This window comes from Drosophila ananassae, chromosome 2R (assembly GCF_017639315.1).
Source record: "Drosophila ananassae strain 14024-0371.13 chromosome 2R, ASM1763931v2, whole genome shotgun sequence".
Lineage (NCBI taxonomy): Eukaryota > Metazoa > Arthropoda > Insecta > Diptera > Drosophilidae > Drosophila > Drosophila ananassae.
This window is the reverse complement of record NC_057928.1, coordinates 5,656,182-5,680,256: the sequence shown is the minus strand read 5'-3', so window position 1 is coordinate 5,680,256 and position 24,075 is coordinate 5,656,182. Positions and strand designations below refer to the sequence as shown.

Here is a 24,075-nt window from a genome sequence, read left to right as displayed (position 1 = left end):
TGTTATTGTGGGTTGTTGTTACTGGCGATTGCCGGGCGGTTAGTGCGCGCGTTTGCCACCGCCCGCAGTGTTTGCCAGGACAACCAGGACAACCGACTCATTTGTACAGGTTTTTTACACACTCCGCCCCCTTTCGGCCGGCTCGCCGGCTGCCCGTTGGCGGGGCGGGGATGGAGCGGGAAAGGGAATTGTTAATTAAAGTATTGTCTCCTCGTGGCTGGCAAAATGAACAAGTAGAAACAAGGACCCTGGCCCCACAGGTCCTGCCCCCCACAGGTCTCCTCCGGAGCTCTCGGCTCGCAGCTCGGAGCTGCTCCTGCTCGGCCGTCAATTGTCGAACATGGTACTCTACAGTTCCACTTAACAGCTACAATGGGCACTTTGCCACAATGAATTCAAATGGATGCCCGACGTTGGTTTTTTGTTTTTTTTTTAGCATCCGCCACACTGCACTGCAGCTCCCCCCACTTCCCACACCCCACACACTCTCTGTGGCGCCCAGAGTGCTACATGTGTTGTTGTTGTTGTTTTTGCTGTGTCGCTGCACACACACGTGGACATGACGTGCACACAATGACAGCTGACTGTTGGCTTCCAAAAGCCCCCGGAGCCACGGCAGTCGACTCGGCACAAACGGCGAATCAGCCCGGGGTTCGAGGGAGTCGGAGACGATGGCCGATGCCGAGGCCGAGCAGTCGGGGAATCCCATAGACCAGGCTGTGATTCTTTAATGGCTGCTTTAATTTTTCGGGTTTGCCAATTAAAAGTACATGGCGAATGAAAAATACATACGACTTGGAGGAAGGAACTGGCAGCAGCGAGCTGGGAGCCTGCATAATATGGTACAATGCTGACTGCTCCGGAAGAGCTCGGGGAGAATGGGGAATTCGTTGAGCTAGACGGATGTTTGGGAGGCACCCACCTTAAGTGTAAATTGGTTGCCCAAAGATGCAATTGCGGGACTTCAGAGTGAGTGCAAATTACACGAGTGGAGTGGCCCCGGAAGGTAATTCAGCCAAATGCAGCGGGCCAGACAGCAGCGGGCCAGTACAGTCTGCCACAGAAGTTTGGCAACGTGGCCGGCAGCCGAGAGGGCTCCAGGAGCAGCGCCAAATTAATTCGTTAAAGGGGAATTAAATAAATGAAGCGCGGTCATTTCGAGGGAATATACGGTAGCCGAGTTATTCGGGGCCAGTCCTTCAAGGAATACCCTTCTCGCATCCATTCGGACCGGATCCGAAGTGCGGCAACGCGGCTTCCACCCACCCAGTTGCCCAGCTGCCCAACTGCCAGTGGTGCAATTTGCACCATTAACCCACCATCGCCAACGCTCCACTCCAGCCTCCGAGAGCAGCTGACCAAACATCCACCTGGCCGCAGCCCCGAAGCAGGATGCCACTCTCGCCCCCACTCCCATTCCCACTTCCACTCCCATCGCGGCGCGGACTGCTCTGCCCACAGGCAAACATCCTTGCTTCCTTCCTGTCGTTTTGTTGCTGCTCGCCGGGGCGAGCTTTTCCCTTTTTTGTGTGTACTTCATTTAGCAGGCGAACCTTGCCCCGAGTGAGCAGCGGAGAGGGACCAGGGAAGGGTGGGGATTTCCGGAGGGAAGGGTTCCTGGCCAGACAGTGCATCCGTGTACACGTCAGCAGCGACATTATTGCTGCTGTTTCTGGGTTGTTGCAACGCCATTATAACGCCATTCCGCCACGCGGCCACTCTGCCACTCAGTCCCTCTTCCATGCCGCTCCATCGACAGCCCACCTTGACCAGACCACCTTGGCAACTAATTTTTTACACATTTCTCATTTTCAACCCGCCATTATCCGCTCTTCCTTGCAGAACGACACGATGCGCCTGCTGTACATGTACCACGCCCACGATCCTCCGCACGGCTCGGTGCGGCCCGGCACCCTCCCGGACCCGGCCGGCGCCTTCCGCCCCTACCGCCCCATGGTCCTGATGCAGCGGGCTCAGATGCCCCTGCCCTCGCCCACGCACGACGAGCGCGTGCGAGTCCTGGAGCTGCGCAACGAGGATGTGGAGCTTCCCGCCGGCGACCTGCCCCTCTTCTGGTGCAAGATGTTCAAGCTGGAGGACATCAATCGCAAGCATCACCTGATCCGGGTACGCGACTTTGGTTCCCTTACAACTTACTCCTATCCAAAATCCTCTCAAGACTTAAATATTATAGTCAGTTTTTATTTAAGTCTGTTAGGCGGGTCATAAATATATTGTCATATAGATGTTTTTAAAATATTAAGGTTCTTTAAAAAAAAAAATTGTGTGCGTGGAGTCCCTACGCGCGAAAGAAGTGAAACTTTTTAGCGATATTCCAAAAAATGCATATTATTTCGTATAAAAGAAAAATAGAGGGAGGGAAAGGATAAAAATAAGGTGGAGTGACCAACACTTTCTTCAATTCACATTTTATAAATTTATTATAAAGCAAAGTCCAAGTTCTGCTTTCTTTCGTGCTCGGTATTCACGATAATATTGTGCTCTGTTCCCTTCTCTTAAAACACCGGCTGCACTGTCTTTTTCCGCTGTAAAATCAATTCAAAATCAAACCATTAAAATTTTTGCCAATCCAATTGATATTAATTTCAAGATGATATGATCCACAAGGTGCATCTGTTATGGACAATTGAAATATTCAAGAGAAACGTACCACCACATAACCTGGAATCCGCTGTGATATGCGTATTTTCACTGTCACTCATTTTATTGTTTGTTTGAATCACTATTCACTGTACTAATACTACAAGTAGTGCGTCAATATTATATAGAACACGAATTAATTATGGGAAACACTTTAATAACAAAATACGAGATAAGAATAAGAAAAAGAATTTTCGACACATAGGACGCTTGATGCACTCACGCATAGGCACTAATATTAGTCTAGGCAGCTGTTACGCGCTACGTGTATCGCCATAGCAGCGCATGCGCCTGGCGATACCTTACTCTCATTCACTCTCTCTCTCTCTCTCGCACTCTATCTTTCTCTTTTCCTCTTCTCCTTCCGAGTTGCGTTAAGCGTTCAACGCTATTCCCCCTCCACTGGAGCGTTAAACGTTTAACGCAACATTTTCCAGCGTCGTATAAGAAGTTTCACTTCAAAAATGGATAAAATGAAAAAATTGATTAATCCCTTCTTTAAATTTAATTTAAAAACTGCATGTACGTCTTCGATTAACAATGTTACACAAAACTTTATGAGATTATATACCTTTTTCCGACATCCTCCGAAAAATTTTAAATGATTAACCTTATTTTATTTTTAAGTTTTTTATTTGGGTAATATAACCCATTATTTTTAATCATCACCTAAAGTTGTTAAGCTTCCATCAAGTCCATCCTTACACCTAAGTATTATCTTTAAATTTTATTAAACATTTTATTTAAATAGAAATGTATAAAACACTAATTGATTTAAGTTCTATTAACAATACATCTTCTTCCAATACATATTCTTCCTAAGAATTCAATGTTAAAAATAATCATTGCTCCTTAAATTTCATTAAAACTTGTATTTAACAGAAAAGTATATAAATTGAAACCTTTTTAGTTCGATTAGCAATATCTCACAGCATCCTATAAGCGTATATCATTTAATTCTTTAAATCAAAAGTATCTTCTTTGGCTTATTCAATTTAATTCTATTAGAAATATTAGTAACTGATTTATTTTATCAATTTTCTCCACAACTTAAAGTGGGTTTTAAGAATTGTTAAGAAAGCTTAAGTGATTATAGTAAACGGGTATGCGGTGGCCGGAGCATCGACATCGGCATTCGGCACTCGGCCAGGACTAAACGATATTAAATACAATGCATAATTAAGGCCGAGCGCAGTTCTTCAGAGAGTCGCCTCCGCGTCCTGGCATCCTTTTGTCTGCCAGTGGCTGTCGCTGGTGTCTCTGCTCTCGCTTTTGCATTCTGAATTGTGCATTCTGCATTCTGCCCTGCCGTTGTCGTTGTCTCTTGGCCTCGGCATAACCAAATTGAAATATTAAAAATTTATCCCCGTCTCGCGCACCCATCCCATCCCATCCCATCCCATCCCATACAACCATACAATGCACTCCTCACCAACTGTTGCCTCCCCGATCTCACCCTGTTCTGGTTCATTTTCTTTTCATGGCTGGCAGTACGAGCCGATTTATGATTCATCGTCCAGCGTGCACTACTTGCAGCACATAACGCTGCACGAGTGCCAGGGAGCGCACGCCGAGCTGGAGGAGATGGCACGCGAGCAGGGCCGCCAGTGCCTGGGCGCCCGGTCCATACCGCTGGCATGCAACGCCATCGTGGCCTCCTGGTCGCGGGGCAGCGAGGTAAGCATCCGAGAACGGAATCCCGATCTCCCACCGATTCCCCTCCCCTCTCAGTCATAACCATAAGCATGCAATATTAATTTATCGTTCGCAAATGCTCTCTTTCGGCGCGAAGAAGGGAATTATGGATAAGAACCCGCCCGACTAAGAAGAAGCGACTACCCTACCCTATTGGTTAAGATCGTAGCATACTTTCAGGCACGGCTTGTAAAAAACGAAGAATCAATACCTTCCCATAATTTTTTAGAAAATGTTTAAAGATTCCTTAGAGATTACTCGTTATTATTTAAAAATAAAAATTTATTATGTAAGCTAACCATATTTCAGGGAAAAGTCAGTGGCCTAGCCCATGTGCCCGATTTCGGCAGAGTACGCCGGAAAAATAAATACCTTGGCCCCATTGGCCCCTGAACTCTTGGCCTCTCTTGGTGTTTTTTGTTTTCGGAGCAGCTCCTTCCAGTCCTCCTGCAGAAGGACAGCCGAGGAGGGCAGGGGAATTTTCATAATTTCATCAGATGAGCGCCATAATGCAGTAGCATGTTATGGCTGCTGCCCGCCAGGGGCGCCCCGCAGTGCAATTGAATGCCAATGGACGAGATGCAAGGCCACGGAGGCGACCGGAGGCGGAGCAGGGCCCTCCGATGGCTGCATTTCAATTGCACATGGCCATGGCAGCAACTTCCGTTCCGTTCGGGCCAAGTCCCAACCCATACATGCACTCAGGGCGGGCATAAAAACAAACACTCAACATATTTCCCTCCCGTCGCCCATTCTTTGTTGCCTGAGTTTTTTCGACGGCCGTTGTAATTCTGGTTTTTGTCTCCGTTTTCGCAGGGATTCACGTACCCCCACGAGGCCGGCTACCCGATCGAGTCGCGACAGGCCAAATATTATTTAATGGAGACCCATTACAACAATTTGAAGCCCGACTTTGCCCAATTGCACGCCCGACAAATGGCGGATAATTCGGGTTTGAAAATCTACTTTACGCACGTCCTGCGACCCAACGATGCCGGCATATTGTCAATCGGTAAGTACGCCCTCCGCGCCCCCACTTGGGGCATATCTGGATAGATACATACGGCCAGCATATGTGTGAGTATAAACTGCTCGTGTCTGGGAGCGCGATGGAAGAGGGAGTGGGCAGGAGAGCATCTGCTGCCCTTTTGTATATTTTATGCAATAGAGCGATGAGGAAGGACTTTCTATATGTACATATATGCACATACATATGCAACTCATGTCATGCAATTTATGAGATTGCCGAGTGGACTGGATGGCGGGGCGCAGTGCTCCAATGGCGCAATGATGCCATGCCAGGACTAACCACATCGGTGGGGCTAGTAAAACAAAAGCTTATGACTTTGCCCGGCTTGTCCAAATGCGGTTAGCTGGCTTTGGTAAGTGTGGGTGTGTGCAGGGATTGTCTGCAACAACAATCAGGGGATAAGGCAGGGCAGGAGGTACTGCAGCCACCCAGACGGCAGTCTAACTACCTTCTGCCCCCAGCTCACATCGTCACAATTTTTAATATGGCTGTCAGTCGAGGGAAAGGGCCCCTCTGCCACTGCCACTGCCACCGATTGCTCACAAATAGATTTTAATTTTAAATTCGGCGAGCGCTGGACACGGACAGGCACGCATCCAAATCAAACAATTGGAAATACTTGGCATGTGCCAGCAATCGGAACGGAGGCGGAAACTGAAACTTTCGGGCCAAGCAACTAAATAATGCAAGAGGTCGATGGTTAGGCGCTGCCACAGTGAGTAGTGCAGCAGCGAGGGTGGTTGCAAGAGTTCTTGCCAGAAACTGAGAACTGAAATTACAAACCTTAAATGCTATTAATGCTATTAAAGGCTTTAAATGTGAGTTTCTGCTCCAAGTAGACCCCCCATCCCACATCCCGAAGCTCGCCTTCAATTATCATACTTTGTGGCCTGTTTACTCGGCTCACCAACAAATTCTCGATTGCCGAAACCAGCAAAACAGCAATTCACAGGCACCTGGCCCCCCAGCTCCAGCTCCGGACTGGCATAGCGCTTTTTGAGTACTTCTCGGCCCCATGCCGGGGCTCCGCCCGTCCGGAACCAGCAGCAACCACCAAGTGAGCCACCTGAACATTCTTCAGATACTCATTTTTTGTTATTCATTTTGTGGCTCGTGAGCAGGCACAGGATAACTAAAATACTAATTTCACTTTAGAATTTATTTCTGCTTTGCCGTAGCTGCCAAGTATTGCCCTGCTCGGTTGTTTGTTTTTGGCATTTGTGGGTGGGCTTCAGGGCTGCGGGTGTGCGGGTGTTCGGAGTGGATGGACAGAGGCCGCCCGCCCTCACGGCTGTTGTTGCAATTGTTATTTCACTTTTGTTGAGAGTCACGCAAACCAATATAACTTTTCCCCAACCGCACAGAGGGACATGGCCGTGGCGCTAAATAAGACGGTTGGGGGCTGGGAGAACTTCGTCTACATTTTCCTGTTTTTTTGTTGAGTAGGTGTTGCCAAAACTTCCGGCGTAGAACTGAGCATAGGAGGAGCATAGAAAAAAACAGAGAAACGAACGGAACAGCACAGAACAGAACAGCACAGAACGAGAAGTGGATTAATACATCTTGATAGAAAAATACAATTTGGAAAAGTCGAAACTGGGGAGAATGTTCGTATAATTCGCAGCGAGTCCTGAAGGGAGGCGCAGATCCGATTGGGTGGGCTTACGGAGCGTCAGTCGCTATTTGCCATTGAAATATTTAATTGGAATTTAACGCACACCACGAACGAGCACACACAAATACACACAACACACACTCAGACAGGGACACAAGTCAATAAATAAAAAATGAGGAAAATCATTGCGAAAAAAATAAAATGTTCGCTACAATTTTCTCGTGGCTTGCTATAAATTGAATTACGAAGGGGACTCGAAGGAGGAAGGAGGCCAAAGCTCCTGGGCTCCCCAAACGCATAAGTTGCCCCGCCCCGCCCCCTCTCACCAGTCTCGCCAGACCTTGTCGCGGCAACATTTAATTTCAATTTAATTGGTTATTGATATAGCGCCCTGGTGTATGCAACGAATCTGTGATTAATGTTGCGGCTTGGCGAATTTTTATGGCACATTGGAGATGGAGGTGGGCCGGGGCCGGGGCCGGGGCGAAACAAATGAGCTTGGGACATGTTAAGCCGGCTCGGTCAGGGGATTGTAATCCGCAGCCGGAGGCTTATCGGAACATCCAGAAGCCCCACGCATGGGAGCCCCCTTCCGCCTCCCACTCGAAGCCCTCTCGAAATAATCAAAGGCACTTGGCCAACAAACCGAAACTAAAAGCGCAATGGAAATTGCCAGTTTTGAATTGCGACCACAGGACTGCCGGGCCAACTGCCATTTGATCAGAGTCTCAGTTAACAATTGGGCGACCTCAGTATGCAAATACGCTGCAATATCTATTTCTCCTATGGACGCTAATCAAATTGTTTCGGAGCCCGGGCAGCGTCCTCTTTTTGGGGCATGCGGCGGGTCGGATGGCGCTTTGACACAAATTGCCATTTAAAATAATTAGAAAAGTTGCAATCGGACGTTTTGCATTTCGCCATTGCCATTGCCGTGTGCTAGCTGTCAGCATGCAACTGCCAGAGCCCCCTGCCACATGGCCCCTGCCACATGCCACATGCCCCAAACCCCAAAACCCCTAACCCCTAAGCCAGCGTTAAATATCGATTTGAAAAATATGTGTAGTTATGAATTGCAAACGGGCTGGCTCCTGCGCTCGACCCCGCCGCGTTCGGTCCAAATCAAATAGGAATAGAGCCAATCACCCCCCGTGACTCCATACCAGGGACTTTCGTCATGCTCCGCATGGCCAATATTGAATTTTGATTTAATGAATGGAAATTCAGCGAACGCAATGAGAGAAATAGAGACAAAAATGGAAATGGAAATGAAATGAATCCGAGTTCAGTGCTCTGATGCTCGGCTGCTCTGATGGCCGGCTCTGATAATATTCAAATGGACTTGATCGAATCGAAATTTAATAGAAATCAATTAAAGGATAGCCCCAAACTTTAGCCGGCTCCCGTCAAACTTTCTGTCCAAGAAACTTCGGCCCTAAATGGAAGTTCAGCGCTCGATGCGACTCGCATGAATTGTAATTTTCAATTAAATTGATGATGGGGGAGTTTTGGTATCATAAAGTCCGAGGCCCTCCGAGACCCTCCGGTCCTCCTGCCCTCCGCCCTTCTCCGCCAGCAGGTTGATTGATTTTGTTCGCGTGACATTCTATAAAATGACCAGAAATTCGGACTGGGTAGTGGGGCGGCAATGTGGAAACTTTTTAAAGCCAACATGGCTTAGTTAAACAATTTTTTGGTAATTGAAAATTGATTCCCATCTACATGACAAAGCCAAAAACCCATTCGGGAGCGCGTATGAAAATTAATAGGAATAATCCCGGCAACAAATATGCAAAGCAAATTTACATATATATTCCGATATGCGGCTCGCAGCCATAGTTGCTCTTCGCAGGCGGCCCGAAATGAATTCAATTCATTGCGCAATGCTTTTCCAGTTGAGATTGTTGAGTTGCAGGGCGGAGACCGAGGCCTGAATGGATATTTTATGCAAACGATTTTAAAGTTAATATTTTTACGAAGGTTCAATGGGATTACCGGGGATAAGCCCGATCGGGGTAAAAAAAACCTCACAAAATAGGTCAGGCAATGAATCCGGCCATAAAAACTTGGCCCATAAGCCCAAAGGGCAAACAAACAAAGAGTTTAATGCTTTCGCCAGCTAATGCTTAATTGGAATGTAAAAAATTAAATAGGCTTTAACCTTGCCAATAACTTGGCTATTTTCCGGGCATAATAGGGATATTTTTTAAGCAAAATGCTTCGCAAATAATTTAATTAATCCGCAAGCGAAAAAAGGATTTTAATTACATTTAAGCTCGGATTTAAGCCAAAGTGGCGATAAAAAACTGAAATCAGTTCTGGCTGAGCCGGAGTATCAGCTCCTCCATTGTGGCCAAGTATTCCCGCGAGAATTTTGATTGGCATTCTGTAACCGCTCGCCCACGCACAACAATTGAAAGCCGGCAGCCGGCAGCCAACAAATATATATGTGGCACATGAATTTCAAATATTTTTTCAACATGGCAGGCAACACGCGTCCCTAATTGAGTGTGGGGCGGAGACACAATATGCGGGGTGTACACTGCGTATGAACAATATTCCACAACATTTAACTAATTGAGCCAGCGAGGAGCTAACAAAGCCAGCGGAGTGGCCAAAAAATTCAAAAATGCAAAATTTGATTAGCGAACAATTTCTTGAAAAGAAGCAGCTTCCCTAATTGATGTGTGGGTGTGGGGCGAGTGGGGCAAGTGGGGCATGTGGATGGTGGCGTGGCTGCATTGACAAAGTTGTTGAAACATCAAAAGCAGCAATTAAAACGTAATTACACTTTCTGCGACAAATCGAATTAAAAAATCAACGTTCAAAGTTAAATAGAGTGGCGAGTGCACGGGGCGCTGATGAGCGATGATAACGAGGTTGGGGTTTCCACATTCCGCGAACAGGACGGGCAGGAATAGGGACTGCCGTTTACCAGTTTACCAGTTTACCACGGCAGCTTTTAGCAGCAGAGCTCCCATCGAACCGTTAATTAAAAGCGTTGAAACCTCTCTGATACCGAACTTTGCTCGCTGCAGGAATGGACCCCAACTGGCGCCACATCATTCCGCCGGGCCAGAAGCACGTCGTGTCGGAGGGCCAGTGCATCGAGGATTGCACCGGGTATGCCTTCCCCCCGCAGGGCATCAACATATTCGCGGTGATGATGCGCACCCACCAGATCGGCAAGGAGGTTAAGCTGCGCCAGGTGAGTGTCTCATGTCCTTGATTGCAGTGCCTGCCCCCTAACATATATTATACGAAATGCAAATGCTAATGAGCAAACTTCCAACTCTCCATTTTCCCTCCCCAGATTCGACAGACCGAGGAGCTGGCGCCAATTGCACACGACAGCAATATAGATGTTGCCTATCAGGACTTTCGCCGGCTGCCACAATCGGTGCATTCCATGCCCGGGGATAGACTCATCGCCGAATGCATTTATGACAGTTCGTCACGAAAGGCAATTACCCTGGGTAAGTGCTAGGGACTACGGTACAGTGCGGTGCATACCCGTATATAAAGGGAAAAAGGCGCACACCGACTCGCCAAGCCATAAAGATTGCAAAAACTCGAAAATAAAACCAAAGTAGTCGGTAGACAGTAGTCACTAGTCAGTGAGTAGTGAGTGGGAGTCCAAAACATTGTCGTGAACGAAAATGTTCTATGAAATTGCTGATGGCGCTGGGGCGTAAACCCAAGACTGAGCAGGTGGTGGGAGTACTGGGGTGGGATGGGCTGGCTGGTTGGGTAAACAGGCAGTGGCAACGGTGAGCAATCGTCGTTATGACACATTTAAATCAGCCAAACGATATGCGACAGGAGACGGTTGTCGACGGAGACCGGAGCGGATCGTTGCACACGAAAGCCAAGACAAAGGCGGCGGCAATAAAGCCAGAAGGGGACACAATGGGGACCAGGAGCAGGAGCAGGAGCAGGAGCATGGGTTGGAACAACGTCATTGTAAAATACATAAACCAAGACAGTGAAACATTTCACTTAGCACAGGGAGAAGATATCCGGCAGGTGTTAAAGCGGGTGCTGTGGCAGGTGTACTGGTCCTGTTCCTGGTCCTGGGCCATCCCACTGCTCGTCCTCCTGTCGTTGTGACAGCTGCTCGGAGCTCCAGCGAAATGGACAACGCGGCACGCGGCACATCGTCGGGGGCGCTGGGGGATGTTGTTGTTATTAATGAGATTGGAATAGTGGAAGATGGAAAAATGTGGAGCTGACACAACAGACAACGATAATGGAAAGTTCTGATTTTGAAAGATACAGAAATGCATTGAGGCATTATGAATACCAGATTAAGCAGGAAGCCCGCCCTTTAATGAAAATTACTTAAAGACTAGTCTGTAGATTTAGTTTTCCCGGAAAGTACCTGGTATCTTATAGTCAATACCAAATATATACAATATGAGATAGAGTCAATAGCAAATTAAAGTAGTACCGAGTATTATATAGTAGTCTAGAAACCAGAGGTACTCAATACCAAGGCTCCAGCACTTAATCTTTAAAAAGATTACTAGCTATGTCGCCTGCAGATGAAGTTCCCAATGATGAGTACCGGGTATCAGATAGTCAAGAAACTCAAAGGGAGCTTTAGAACTCCTTCTCAAGTCGTGACTAACGTATGTTTTCAGAACACCCCCATTAAGTAGATTTCAGGGCAGAGCGTAGTGTGGTAAAAAGAAACATAAAAAGCATACAAGGAAAGGAAAGTTTGACTTTCTTGCTTGCTTGCACAAATTCAAACAATCTACACAATTCAGCGGGCAAATGCGAATTGCAGATGGCACTGAAGTGTTTTGGTGGAATCGGAGACCGGGGATGGGCGATGGCTGACGGGTGACAACTCTCAATGGAGACACACCGAGTTGCAAATAGACAAACGTAACGATGTTTCGCCGAACTGAGCAGAAAAGAAAGGAACAGGATCCGCAGACAGGACGAAAGGACTGAGAGGCAGTGAGGCGTGTGCACGGGAAATAAAGCCCAGCCCAAGTACAACTCAAATAAAGCAATTCCCGCCCAAGCAGCAAATGGGCGCCGCTCCCAGCCCGTTCCAAGCCATCAGCATCAGCGTTGTCTCCGGTTTGCAATATTATTATGATGGCGCCTTGGCTGTTTTACGGCTCTGCCAACTGCAACAGCCGCTTAATTTTCTCCTTTGTTGCAAGCCAGCCGAAGGAGACGGGGGAACTTGGTGGCTGGGTGGCTGGAGGAGACTTACCTGACCAGCCAGGCAGGAAATTGTGCAGGACTCTCGGTAAATTCTTTGCATTCTGGGCGGCTGAAAGGGCCTGTGCTACGCTTTTGTTTTTCACAGTTGCATTTCTTATGCATTTCATCTGATTCCTTTCTCCCTTTCCACCAGGTGGGCTTACCATGAAGGAAGAGAGCTGCACGGTGCTGACACTGTACTATCCTCGCCAGAAGAAGCTGACAACGTGCCACTCACTTCCCAGCCTGCCCACAGTGCTGCACTCTCTGGGCATCGAGCAACTGGCAACGTAAGTACTTTATTTTCCGTTCTCTTATCAAAATTGTATGCGTATTGCCCGGCATGTCGGCTGGCCGGCAGCATTCCGGCAACGGATCCTGGGCTAATGAAAATTGACACATCTCGAGTTGCCCCAGGCTGGGGATTCAAAATTGCGACACGGGTGGACGGGCCACACAGGATCAATCAACTCGAAAGCGGCAACCTATCCGACCATCGCCTACTCAAAAATTTATGCCATACGACTTTCAACTAATTAATCGACAAATTGTGCAGCTTAAGTTCTGGAAACTGGCACAATGGCCCCGACAATTTGCTCGCTATTCACATTCAATTCGGATCCTTTGTAGCATCACTAGACTCCTAGAGGGAGTCCTCTTCCACCCACTCGGCGCTGCCGGCTCCGGCTCCAGCACCGGCACCGGCACCGGCTGCGACTTGACTTGTGTGTAAGGAAATTCGGTTTGTTCCTCTGTTGACTAAAGTAATTGGTGATTTAATGATGTTGTTGCATAACCAAATCACCTAACGAACTGGCAGTGGCAGCCAAAGGGGCGACCGGAAGGGCGGGGCGGGCGGGCGCCAAGAGGTCGTCCTCGTCGGGTATTCTCTCTCTTCTGAAGTATTTGCCTAACAAACAATCGGAAAATGAACTGAACACTGAGCCCTGAGCACTGCACCCAGCCAGCTCCCCTCGGCTCTAATTGAGAATTGTGAATGTGGAAAAATAAATTACGAGACAGCAGAGCTCAGAGGGCGAAGGACTGCTATCCACGACCTCGCCGGGAAGGACTCTCTTTTATTTAGAAAATATTGATTTCTATTACCGACCGAAGTGCTAAATAAACAACGAGAAGGGGCCTAACCACCAAGCCACCAAGCCACCAAGCCACCCAGCCATCAGTCAGCCGTCACTCCGGGTCCATTCAAGGCCCCGCCCTCCGTAGCACTTGACCCCTCGATGGGCGACGGGTGCAGCTCCAGTGGTCTAGGATAAATAAGCAAGGACTCATAAATATTGTATTAAAGCGTGCGCTGAAAATTAGTCGAAATTAAACCAGAGTCGGGGCAAGGACACGCCCCATTAATCACTTCCTATTGACACAGGCGAGGCTGCAATCGAATCAGGCCGAATCAAAGATAATTTTCTATGGTCCATGTCGTGGCGGAGTCCCCCAGTCCGTCCCAGCACCGCAAATCAAAGCAAACGGCATAAATGGATTACGGTCGGGATGGCAAAAGGTAAGGAGCGGAAAATATGGCCACGTAAATGAGTTACGCCGGAGAGTGGATTGCGTTAAGATGAAAGGCGACTGTTGAAGGTGTTAGCTGGTATTTGCGGCCTGATTGGTTTTGCACAAGCCCGGTAATGAGGATCGATTAAGTGCTCGAAAAAGGGTAAAAGCCGGGAAGCGGCCCCAAATTTAATATAGCCCCATTCAGTGTCCCCTTCAGTGGCCATAATGTCGCATTTCATGTCCAAGCGAAGTGTTGTAGTTCGGCCCGAGTCCGAGTGTGAGGCCGAGCCCATCATCGACGGCATTGTCTGCCCACCGCTTTCTGTTGTAAGGACGTGCGGACAGGGCGGATGGAGAGGGTCCTGGACCCGTGCATTGGCTTTTTGTCCAGACAATGTCCACTTCATGGACCGTGGACTCATGGACTCATGGACTCGGAACACACACGACACGGCCTCTCCCCCTGAACTGTGTGCTCCCGAAATCGACATGAATTGATAAAGTCATTTGCAATTGTCTGTCGTTATGGGGCAGCTACACCCGGAACCGAGCCCGTGACGAGGACGGGCCCGGGGTTCAGGCCTCGTTCCGGCTCTTGTTATTTTTGGCGTTGTTCTTTCACGCGCTTGTTGTTGTTTGTTTAATACGAGACCCCCGCCCCGCCCACTCCGCTGCTGTTCTTGGCATTGTTGCCAGTCAGTTATTACGGGCTCTGCAATTTTGTAGCGCTTAATGTCCGGAGTCCGCACTCCGCAGTCCAGCGCCCCTCCCCCAGATCCGGGTCCGGGCAACGGGCTCCTGCAACCGAAAGTGCGAATGCGATATGAGGATTAAAATTCATAATGAAAACCGAACGACAACAAACGGACGAGTGCAGTGGGCGATGGGCAGCTACAGCAGCAGAAGCAGAGGAGCCACGTCGGGGGTCAGAGGTCAGTGGTCAGGGTGTGCATACTACGTGGCTCCTATTTGTTCTATGTCGAGATCGCCCGCAGGCACCGCATGTTGTGCGCTTCAGGTTTAATTAAACAATGATGGAAACCGAACACCGGCGAAGCAACAACATTGTTTTCCTACCGAAATAGGGCCGTATGCATATACGGTTGTACGGAGTACGCAGAACGGGGTTCAATAATAGAGTTTCTCCAAATGCACCAGGGACTACATACTCCCGAATGCGGTGGAGTGCGCTGACTTATTATATTAATGTTTCATTCGGGTATTTCGCAGGACCTGTGCGGAGTAATTACACGCCTGTAATCGCAGCTAGTCCACTTGATGTCCAAATTAAATAAAATGTGTCCGTCGCGCCTAGTCGGGCCCTGAAATTGATTGTTTTTATCGGCCGGTTCACACAACAGTGGCCACTGGTCAGGCATCTGGCTGGCCGAGCAGCTCCATGCCCCGTCCGATTCGGCATTCCACGCTGAATGATAAGCTAATGATGCACACAGGTTGTAGCCGGCAGCGGCGGCCAAATTGAGGCTCAATTGGTCTGCAACTAATGTAATTATAAGCCACTTGCAAATGCCAAACCGGACTCCTGCCACTCCCCCTCTCGAAATTCTAAGAGCCTGGATGCTTGTTGTGGTCGAAATGCAATTTAATTTGATACGCACTGATTTCGGCGAGTGTACCAAGGGGCTTCCAAAATTGTTTGCAGTTCAACTGCGGCTCAATTGAGCAACACACACAGATACACTCTCCGTCAGCCATCAGCCGTAAGGGGGCGGGGGCGGAGGGCTCGGATGCAGCTGGTCCTGGCGAGGGGCGGCGGCGTTGTGGGGGACCCATGGCCGCCCATCACCAGGCCCATCGTTGTCGTTGCCGTCATCGTCATCGTCATCATGCAAAACCCATTGAAGTCGTTAGCGTGCGTCGGGGCCCAAGGACATAAAGCACACAATGCACTGCATTGTGGCTGGGCTGACGAGGAGAGGGAGAGGGAGGGCGGAGGCAGCCATCAGGACATCGACTCGCAGCAGAACGGAATGCAGCACAGTGAGAAACGCTGCTCGAGATTAAGTTTGCAACTTGGCAATTTGCAATTTGTGCGTTGTGGGCATTCGAAGGAGTTGCTGCACGAGCCAGCGCCACTCTCTGCAATAATTCACAGACATATCCTGCGCTCTTGAGGAGACCTCATAGAGGGAAAGTAATACGCCCCACAGATCTTTACTTTCCTTGGAAATAATATAACGATACTTGTCTGTTGAGTACTACACCCTTCGAATAGTAATTCGAGCCGTAGTCACTTTCGTATTGATTCAGTTTCATGTTTCACATTTTGGGAAGGCATTAAAGTCCTCTTCTGAATATTCTATCAATCAAATCTCCCAAATTAATTGGCCAAACCACATCCTGCACTTCTCCAAGATGCATTTATTCCAATATTTTTCATAAATATGCTGCATTGGAAGCACAGGAGCTGAACATTTACAGGACATCTACTATTTTACGGTAAAGCCATTTCCCGTTGACTAAAATTCAGAATATTAGCAATGCTCTTTGGGATATTTGCGAGTAAAGCCCAAATCAATGAAAATCGGTCCGACAAAAAGCATATCTAATTCCTATTTGGCTTAATTCGTTCTTGACAAACTGTCAGGTAAGCCAGAACTGATAGGCTTTGACTTAAAGTTTTAATTTTGAGCCATCCTTCAAACTCGATTGAAAATAATGAAAAGAACGAAAGTGGTTTTTGCCGTGCAGTCTCCGAATCTCTGAGGTTCATCGATTATGCGCCCAGCCCAGGTCCAAATTCAAACCCGAGACTGAGGCCATCCCGTGGCCACCCACGCACACGGCTGATCCCCCTCCCTTCGGAGAGTCCTTTGGCGAGGACCTGATTCCTGAATCGGTCTGATGCCCGACCCGATTGCCCCGTTATTGACTTAATTTACGTTTTACGTTTTCGGGTTTTGTTGCCTGATTTCTGCATGCGGCTCGATGGTGCGATGGTCAGATGGCCCGTTGGCCCGATGGCCGGAATAAAGGGGAAAACCAGAAAAAATAATGTGATAGTGGTTTTTACAATTTACGCACTTGCCATGGCCACCGAAATTAATTTTAATTGTACGTGCGTTTGTGTCTGGCTCGCCACTGGCCTGCTTCTGGCCCCGGCATTAAAATCAAAGTAATTATTCAAGTTGTGTGCATTTCCACTCCCGTTCCACTGTCCCCTGTCCTCCACCGGGTCCTTTGGCCCCTTTGTTGTTTTATTGGCGCTTTCTGTTTGTTGAGCTACGCAAATTGGCTTCATTTTATAGTGCTTGCCTTTGGGCTCCGCGCGGCTCCTGTTAATTGTTCGGTGCTGGGCGATACAGATACCCTCTTTGTGCCCGACCCGCGACTTCGCCTCCCAAAAGGGGCCTCATTAAGGCTCATGATATCCTTTATTACTTTGTGACGGCTCCTTTTCCTTGGCTTTGCATATCGGATTGCCGGGCCGCATACGTCGATTCTCTTTGCCATCGATACCTTTCGCAATTATGCGGCGATATGGAATCTCCTTGTTAACTTTTGCTTTTCCGCTCGGTGGCTCGCCAAGTTGCCAAGGACACGGCCCGAGTCCTGATTCGGCAATCCATTACTCCGGTTTGGTGTTCGTTTAAGCCCAATGTGATTCCGCATTTTCGGACTTTTAATAGATGGCTCGATCAGATATATCCGTTCCGCCCCGCCAGTTTAGTTTTCATTTGTCATCGGGAACGGACTCTCGCCCGTTATGCCAATTGCAATTGCGCTCGAGTTCAAAATTGAATTCTGCATTGAATCCAATCCGAACAGGAGGTCATAACTGCCGCACGAACACACTCGCACACTCCCATGAAGGAGGGCATCCTTCAGCTACTGCGCTACTTTGCCACGCCCCTCGACTCTCGCCCCTTGCCCCTTGCCCCTTGCCCGTTGCCGCCCGTCGTCATAACGCTACATAAATAAACCCATTGCCAGCGCATTGCAGTTGCTGTAGCAGCTCGGAATGGCAATGGGAATGGAAATGTGAATGGGAATGTTTGTGCAAAAGCCCCTGGAGGGCCAGGAGCGGGATCAGGAGCAGGAGCCACAACAGGAGCTCGAACAGGAGCAGCAGCTGGAGATGGTGTATGGCCTGGAGCTGGTTCCGCTCGAAATGCATTTCGGGGCCGGCATTGTGATGTGCCATTGGGTTTTATAATCAACAATGCCAAACCAGTCCACTCCCCCACTCCGGAGCGCCTCCGTGCCTTTGTCCCCTCCCGGTTAGCTGGCTGATACAGGATTCCGAATCCTGTTGCTGCCGGGCCATCATTTTAATTATACTGAGTGCCAATGGAGTCACTGGCGATAAGGCTAAAACGCCGACGATTGATGCCACTCCACGGGGTGGGGCGGTGACTTCGAGTGGTCGGATGGGGGCGAACGGGACACACTCCAGGATCCAGGATGTTATCCCGTTTTTACATTACCCACATCTGTGTGAGTTCCGACTGCATTTATATTTATTATATGGAGGTGGGAGGTCACGGCGGCTTCGGTTGCGGCCATGTCGACCGGATATATTAGCCGGCGATCCTTGCACCCTCGAAGTGCGACAGGGAAGGATGTGCTGCAGCTACACGGAGCGAAACACAGGGCTCAACGTCGATCCTTTTTGCCCTCCAAGCCAGCTTCCAGTCGAACTCTGCCCCCTGATTTGTTCCAAGTGCACTGCAAGCCCGCAAAACAGATGCACGGAGACGGGCCGGCCATATATTATTTTATATTATCATTATTGCGGGGCGCAGGACATGGGTCCGGACCGCACGGACATGCGGGCAGGACTCGCACAAGTGGCCGTGCCATTAGAGGAGGTGGCGGCCGGCGAGGGTGGGGGTTTTGCAATCAATCCGCAGACATTAATATTTTTCGTGTTTGCAACCGCAAATTGTTGCGGCTGTTGCAGCGGCACTTTGCCCGCCCCCTGCCCCTGCCTCTGCCTCTGTTCCGTGCCATGCCGCCCTGGCCTGGCTGGCTCGCCACAAGAGCCAACCCCTGCAGCTCCCCCGCGTGGCACCTTGCCCGGCCTGAAGAGGACTATCGCAGACGCAACCCTCGATGCGGATTGAGTGGAATCATAAATTAATTAAAAGAGATTTGTTTGCGGCTTGCAAAGGATTCTGCCAGCCGACAAAAACAACTCTGTGCTCGGTGGAGAGCACAAAGAAAGTGTGCGTATATCCCCCCTGCTCTGCTCGCATCCCTGGGAGCTGCTAGTGTTCTATGAAATTAAAGCAACATTTTTCGTAATGCCCGGCAAAGAACGAAATTAATTAGCCTAATTGTAAGGGCGGACATGTCGGGGTGGGTGGGCGAAGGCCGCAACCAAACAGGACGAAACGAGGCGAAAGGAATGAATGGAGGGAATGAATGCGATGAGATGAATATATAGAGGGAATTTTTATTGCACAACATCCAGTGCAGGGGCGTAGAGAGCGGGGATATGCCACATCAGTGTTTGCCAAAGTTTAAAGCGCCTTTTGAGAGACACTTCCTGTCCGGGATGACGACTATAAATCAGTTCACTTTTGAACACCGAACCACCTTCAGCGATCGGCCTGTTAAGCCTGCCGGGGACTCGTGATTAATGGCTAATCCTGAGTAGAAACAGAAATCGAATTAAGCAGCCAAATTATAGATATTTGTTTAAGCAGGGACCTCCGCGTGGAAGCAGGGTTGACACAATTGAATACTCAGTAAACAAACGGAGCCACAGAGCATGAGCCAATCCATTAGTCATCTGCCGCGGCCCCCTCAGGACCGAGGACTACGCCACTGATTGGGCAGCATTGAGGTTTTACACTTTTGGCCCATTTGTTACGTTTTTCTACCCCTCGGGGTTCCCTGCCCGGCCCGAGTCGGTTCGAGTCGGTGTGCGGTTTTTATTTCGCTCTGGGTTGGCTCGGCTTGGCTCTGGCAGACCGAAAATGTAACAGCGTATTTGACGCGTCACAAATGAAAATCTAAAAGATTAATTAGCTCAAGTTTTTGTCGAGCGCGCGCCTTCCCGGACGAGAATCCCGGCGCAAATCTGCCAGGACTTACCCGGCGAAAGGAATCCACCGGCCGGGGATCAGAGCCACCCTCTTGCCCTCTGGATTCTGGATACTGGATTGTGGATTTTGGATTTCGGGTTTCGGATTCTGGGGGAAAAGTTGAAAATCTGCTGGCAAAGCGCCTTTTCGTCCTGCCGCCGGGCGGGCGTGACTGGGTGGCGTCGCTCGGCTTTCGGAGACGGCTCACTCTGGGCCGCGCTGCGAGTGTAATAAATTTTAAGTCCTAATCAAAGTTGACAATAATAATAAAGTTAATAATGTTATTTAGCTAACGCCGCCTCTCTTCTCCGTCTTATCTTGCAGCGACTCGAACCCCGTGCTTATATCATCGCCACCCGAATTGGCCGGAATGACTCTGGAGGCACGTCTGATATCCTACGATTGGGAAAATCAATTTGGCGAGTTCCAGGAGGCCACTCGCAAGGGCAGCTTCAAGCCCATCTGCTGGGGGGCCAAGAACCATGTGGTGCCGGTAAGTTAAAGCCCGACTTTTCGATTTATGCCCGCAGATAAGAGCCAAACTCTTCGCAGAGTGGCAGTGTTAAGATGGAGTATTTTTTTCAGTGGACTTGGAGGCGGAGTCGGGGAAACAATCTCCCTGGCAGCTCTGTCACAGTCGAAATCGCATTAACCCTTTTTATCTATCTGGGCATCTCAATCTCGTTTTTCTTACTTGGCTCGTTCGCCCTAATCGCCGGGAACATTTCGCTGCTCCTGGTCCTGCTGTCGCCCTCGTCCCTCGTCCTGCTGCTTTACATCCATCAGCTTAATCAGCTAAATTGCTAGACAATATCTGGGATAATTTTTCTTTCTGCCATTTGATGGCCAGCCCACAGTCGGCCACCCACGCAGCAGCAGTAACGGGCCAGGACCTGGGCAAGTGCTCATTTATTCATTGGGCGGGGTGGTGCAGCAATGCAGGAGAGTTAAAGCAGAAAAGACATTAGGGCCCCCAGACCCCATCCCATCCTATCCCCTAGCTGGGCCGCATCCCACATCCTGGTAGCGTCGGTTGGGGCAAAATGCGGGTAATGTCTACCGGAAACCGCACGTTATAAAGTGCAATCAATTGCATTGCGGCCATGGGCAGCGCTCGTTGGCTCGTTGGCTCGTTCGAGTTTGTTAGGCGCCACTTTACGGCAGTCTGGAGTGGATAGTGGATAGTGGAGAGTGGATGTTGGCTATAGGATGTCGGATGAGGCTAAGGGGAAGCCCGGCTGGGTCACATGCATGTATATATCGGGCTGACACACGTACGACTTCGACAACGATCATTCTAATGGGTCACACAGTGGCCCAGGCCCAGGCCCATGCCCAGAACCATCCACCCAGCCAGCTGCCTCTAATTCACGTCCAAAATGGCTTAAACCAACTGACTGAATGCTCCCATATGAGCATGATTCTCCCGCCTTCTTCTTGGCCGCCATATATTTCTCTCGCCGCATCCTTTAATACTTTGCACTGTGAGGCCGAAGGGAGATTGCTCAAGTTGGGGATTGTTGCCATTTTTATGCCACTGACTTGGCCCGGCTCTCGAGCGAAATTATCAACGCTTGAATTGTCATCGATTTTCCGTGCTGTTGGCTTAAATGTGGCTGCCGTTTCAGCCCAGTTCTGTTAGGTTTTTGCCGTTCTTTTTTTTGCAGCTGTCCGTTAGTCAATAATTCATTGAAGCACCCGCCGACCATCCGAGCATCCCCCTGCCTTTGACGGACAGGCCCATTGGATTTGTAAAAAACCCTAAAACGCACAAATTAGCACAGGGCGGCGGGCAAGAGGGCCATAGTTCTGGCAGGGTGCTTCGGGCCAAAGGTGGATGGCAGTTAAATGTAGCGAAAAATATACTCGGACAAAAAGGTGACAAGGAAGCGCAAGAAGTTTCTGATTAATTTTCACAAAGCCTCCAGCTCTCCGGCCCCAGGCTCCAGGCTCCAGTGAGTCGGAAGGCCCGGATTCCGGTGGCAAAAAGTTTTGAGCCGAAGGACCCCGATGGGCAGTGGCGTTGAAGATTAAACCCAATGAATTCCGGATGCCTAACCAAGTGGGAAATGACACGGAACACATACTGATTGATACGGTGCTCTGATTAAAGTTAAGTCCCGGACAAGCCAGGTGTTAGTTTCTGGGTCCGGACTGAGGCCCTTTGTGCTAACCCTGCTTTGCATAGGTCAGATTAATTAGCCTAATATAAAATATGTGGCCCACTTTCCATCAAAGCTGCAGCGTAGCTGAGCTCTGGCCGAAAAGCCAAAAAACAAAAAGGCCAGAGCGGACCCACCTAATTAGCATGTCAATCTCTGCACGCCCACACACACAGTCTCCGAGCCGGCTCTGCGGGGAGAAGGAGGCAGTGGTGGCGCAATTAAAGTCCACAATTTATGCATAACACAAAATTGCACATTTTATACCGCTCAACCTCAATGGCCTTGGCAACTGGCAACCGGCAACCGGCAACAACGGAGGCCCACAGACCAGGCAGCGCCTCTCTTTTCAATTAAAATATCTGTCAGCGGCAGCACGGGGTACACTCTGCTCAAGCCCACACCTGGATGTGGCGACGCCAGCCCCTCGATGCTTTCTCCGAATTTTATTTCCTCCGTTCTCCGACTGCCGTTTTGTTTTCCGTTTCTGTGCTCGCCCCCAAAACGGTTCATGAAGTGCCTTGTCAAAAATTCAACAAAAACAACGTGCTCCGCCGTCAGCGACGTCCTAGCCGGCGCGCGATTTGCATAATATTATTAGTAAACAATCGTTATGAAGTCGGGAACACCCTCCGTGTCCTGCTCTGGCTCTGCGAATGCAGACATTTGCTAGATTTAGACTTTCGACTGGGCATAAAATATTTGACCGCAGCCCGAGTCCCAGGATCCAACCTATTTATATACACAAATTTATTCAGCGTAATTAAAACACAAAATTCCACCAACGAATCCTCTGGGGACTCGCCGGAGTAAACACCGTGCGGCCACAGGGGCTGGGGGAGTGGGTGTGGGTGTGGGTGTCATTGGGGAGTCCTCCGCTCGGGCTTCATTGTTTTGCCATTGGACCAGGAATTTATTTTGAGTTTTGTTGCGATTGCTCTCGCCCACTCTTGGAACATAGGTGTTTCGGGTTTCCCCCCTTTCGTAATGTTTATTTGGAGATCCAAAGTATCTGCTAATTAAAGCCCAGTTAACGTTTTAATTTCCTGGATTTTAAAGTGAAAAGTACTGTTTCTTCAAGACCAGTGTCGCCTGCTTTCGTCCTTTCGGCCATTTTACTGCACTCTCCACGGCATAAATAAGCTTTTCAATTTCCTCGCTCGCTGCCGAAAAGCGGAGAGGGGAAGAGAAGAGGGAGAAATTTAATTAATGTCGTAATTTATTATACACAGATCCGATCCAGAACCACAGCCGCTAATGTCCTCCATTTCCTCTCTCTCTCCCTCTATCTCCTGCAGGGTTCCGAGTTCCTCGAGGGCTACAGCATAAATGTGACCAAGACCTACAAGAAGCACAGGCGGTGCAAGCCGAAGCGGCTCTTCGCCCCGCCCACCGAGCGCACCGTGGCCCCGCAGCCGACCGGGTCCGATCTGAGCGAGCTGCCGGTGCTGCACGAGCTGGACAACAACAACATCATCGAGGGAGCGGCGCGGAGCAGCCGGAGCTCGGCGACCGACGTCCTGGGCATGAGCCAGGGAACCGGACGAGCCGGCGAGTTCTCCAGCCGGCTCCTCTGGCTGGGGGCCTCCACCTGGTGGCTCCTGCTGATGCTTAGGACGTGAGGGGACTCCGTCTAAGGAGGTCCGTCAGAGGGGATTAGAAGCAGCAGCAGCAGCAGCGCCAGCAGCAGGACGCACAGGCACCACCGTCTCAACACTCAAAACTAAACACCCACAGGGCCATGCCACACTCGCACACACACACACAGACACAGTAGATGGAACTTCAGTGGCAAGCTGGCCAACTGGAAAACTGGAAAACTGGCAACACACCATAATGGCAACTCAACTACAGCTCTCAAACTATAAATGACATCTCTTAATCCTACTACAGATACAAATAGACGCCGAAGGACGTGCGGCAGGAGGAGGACATTAAATATTCATAATAAGCTAGCATATAAAAGCTTCCCCGTAGTCCCCGGTCCCGGCCCTGGCCCTGGCCGCTTCCCTACACCTATGTACACCTGCTGGGCACCCCACCCGTCCCTTTGATTTAAGCTCCTCCCTCCACGGTTTTGTTGATTTTGTTCTAGAGTTTAGTAAATTATTGACGATA

At 49.4% G+C, this 24,075-nt stretch overlaps 1 protein-coding gene across 1 annotated transcript in view; it reads left to right on the top strand.

Annotated features, from left to right (window-relative positions):
- Positions 1–24,075, top strand: part of LOC6493814 (MOXD1 homolog 2) — a 100,131-nt gene extending 76,056 nt beyond the window's left edge. Inside the window, exons 4-11 of the mRNA XM_001958454.4 lie at positions 1,843–2,127; positions 4,153–4,338; positions 5,173–5,368; positions 10,040–10,209; positions 10,315–10,477; positions 12,379–12,514; positions 20,120–20,288; positions 23,256–24,075. Coding sequence (XP_001958490.2) covers positions 1,843–2,127; positions 4,153–4,338; positions 5,173–5,368; positions 10,040–10,209; positions 10,315–10,477; positions 12,379–12,514; positions 20,120–20,288; positions 23,256–23,579 — 1,629 coding nt within the window. The 3' untranslated portion in view covers positions 23,580–24,075. The remainder of the gene's footprint in view (positions 1–1,842; positions 2,128–4,152; positions 4,339–5,172; positions 5,369–10,039; positions 10,210–10,314; positions 10,478–12,378; positions 12,515–20,119; positions 20,289–23,255) is intronic.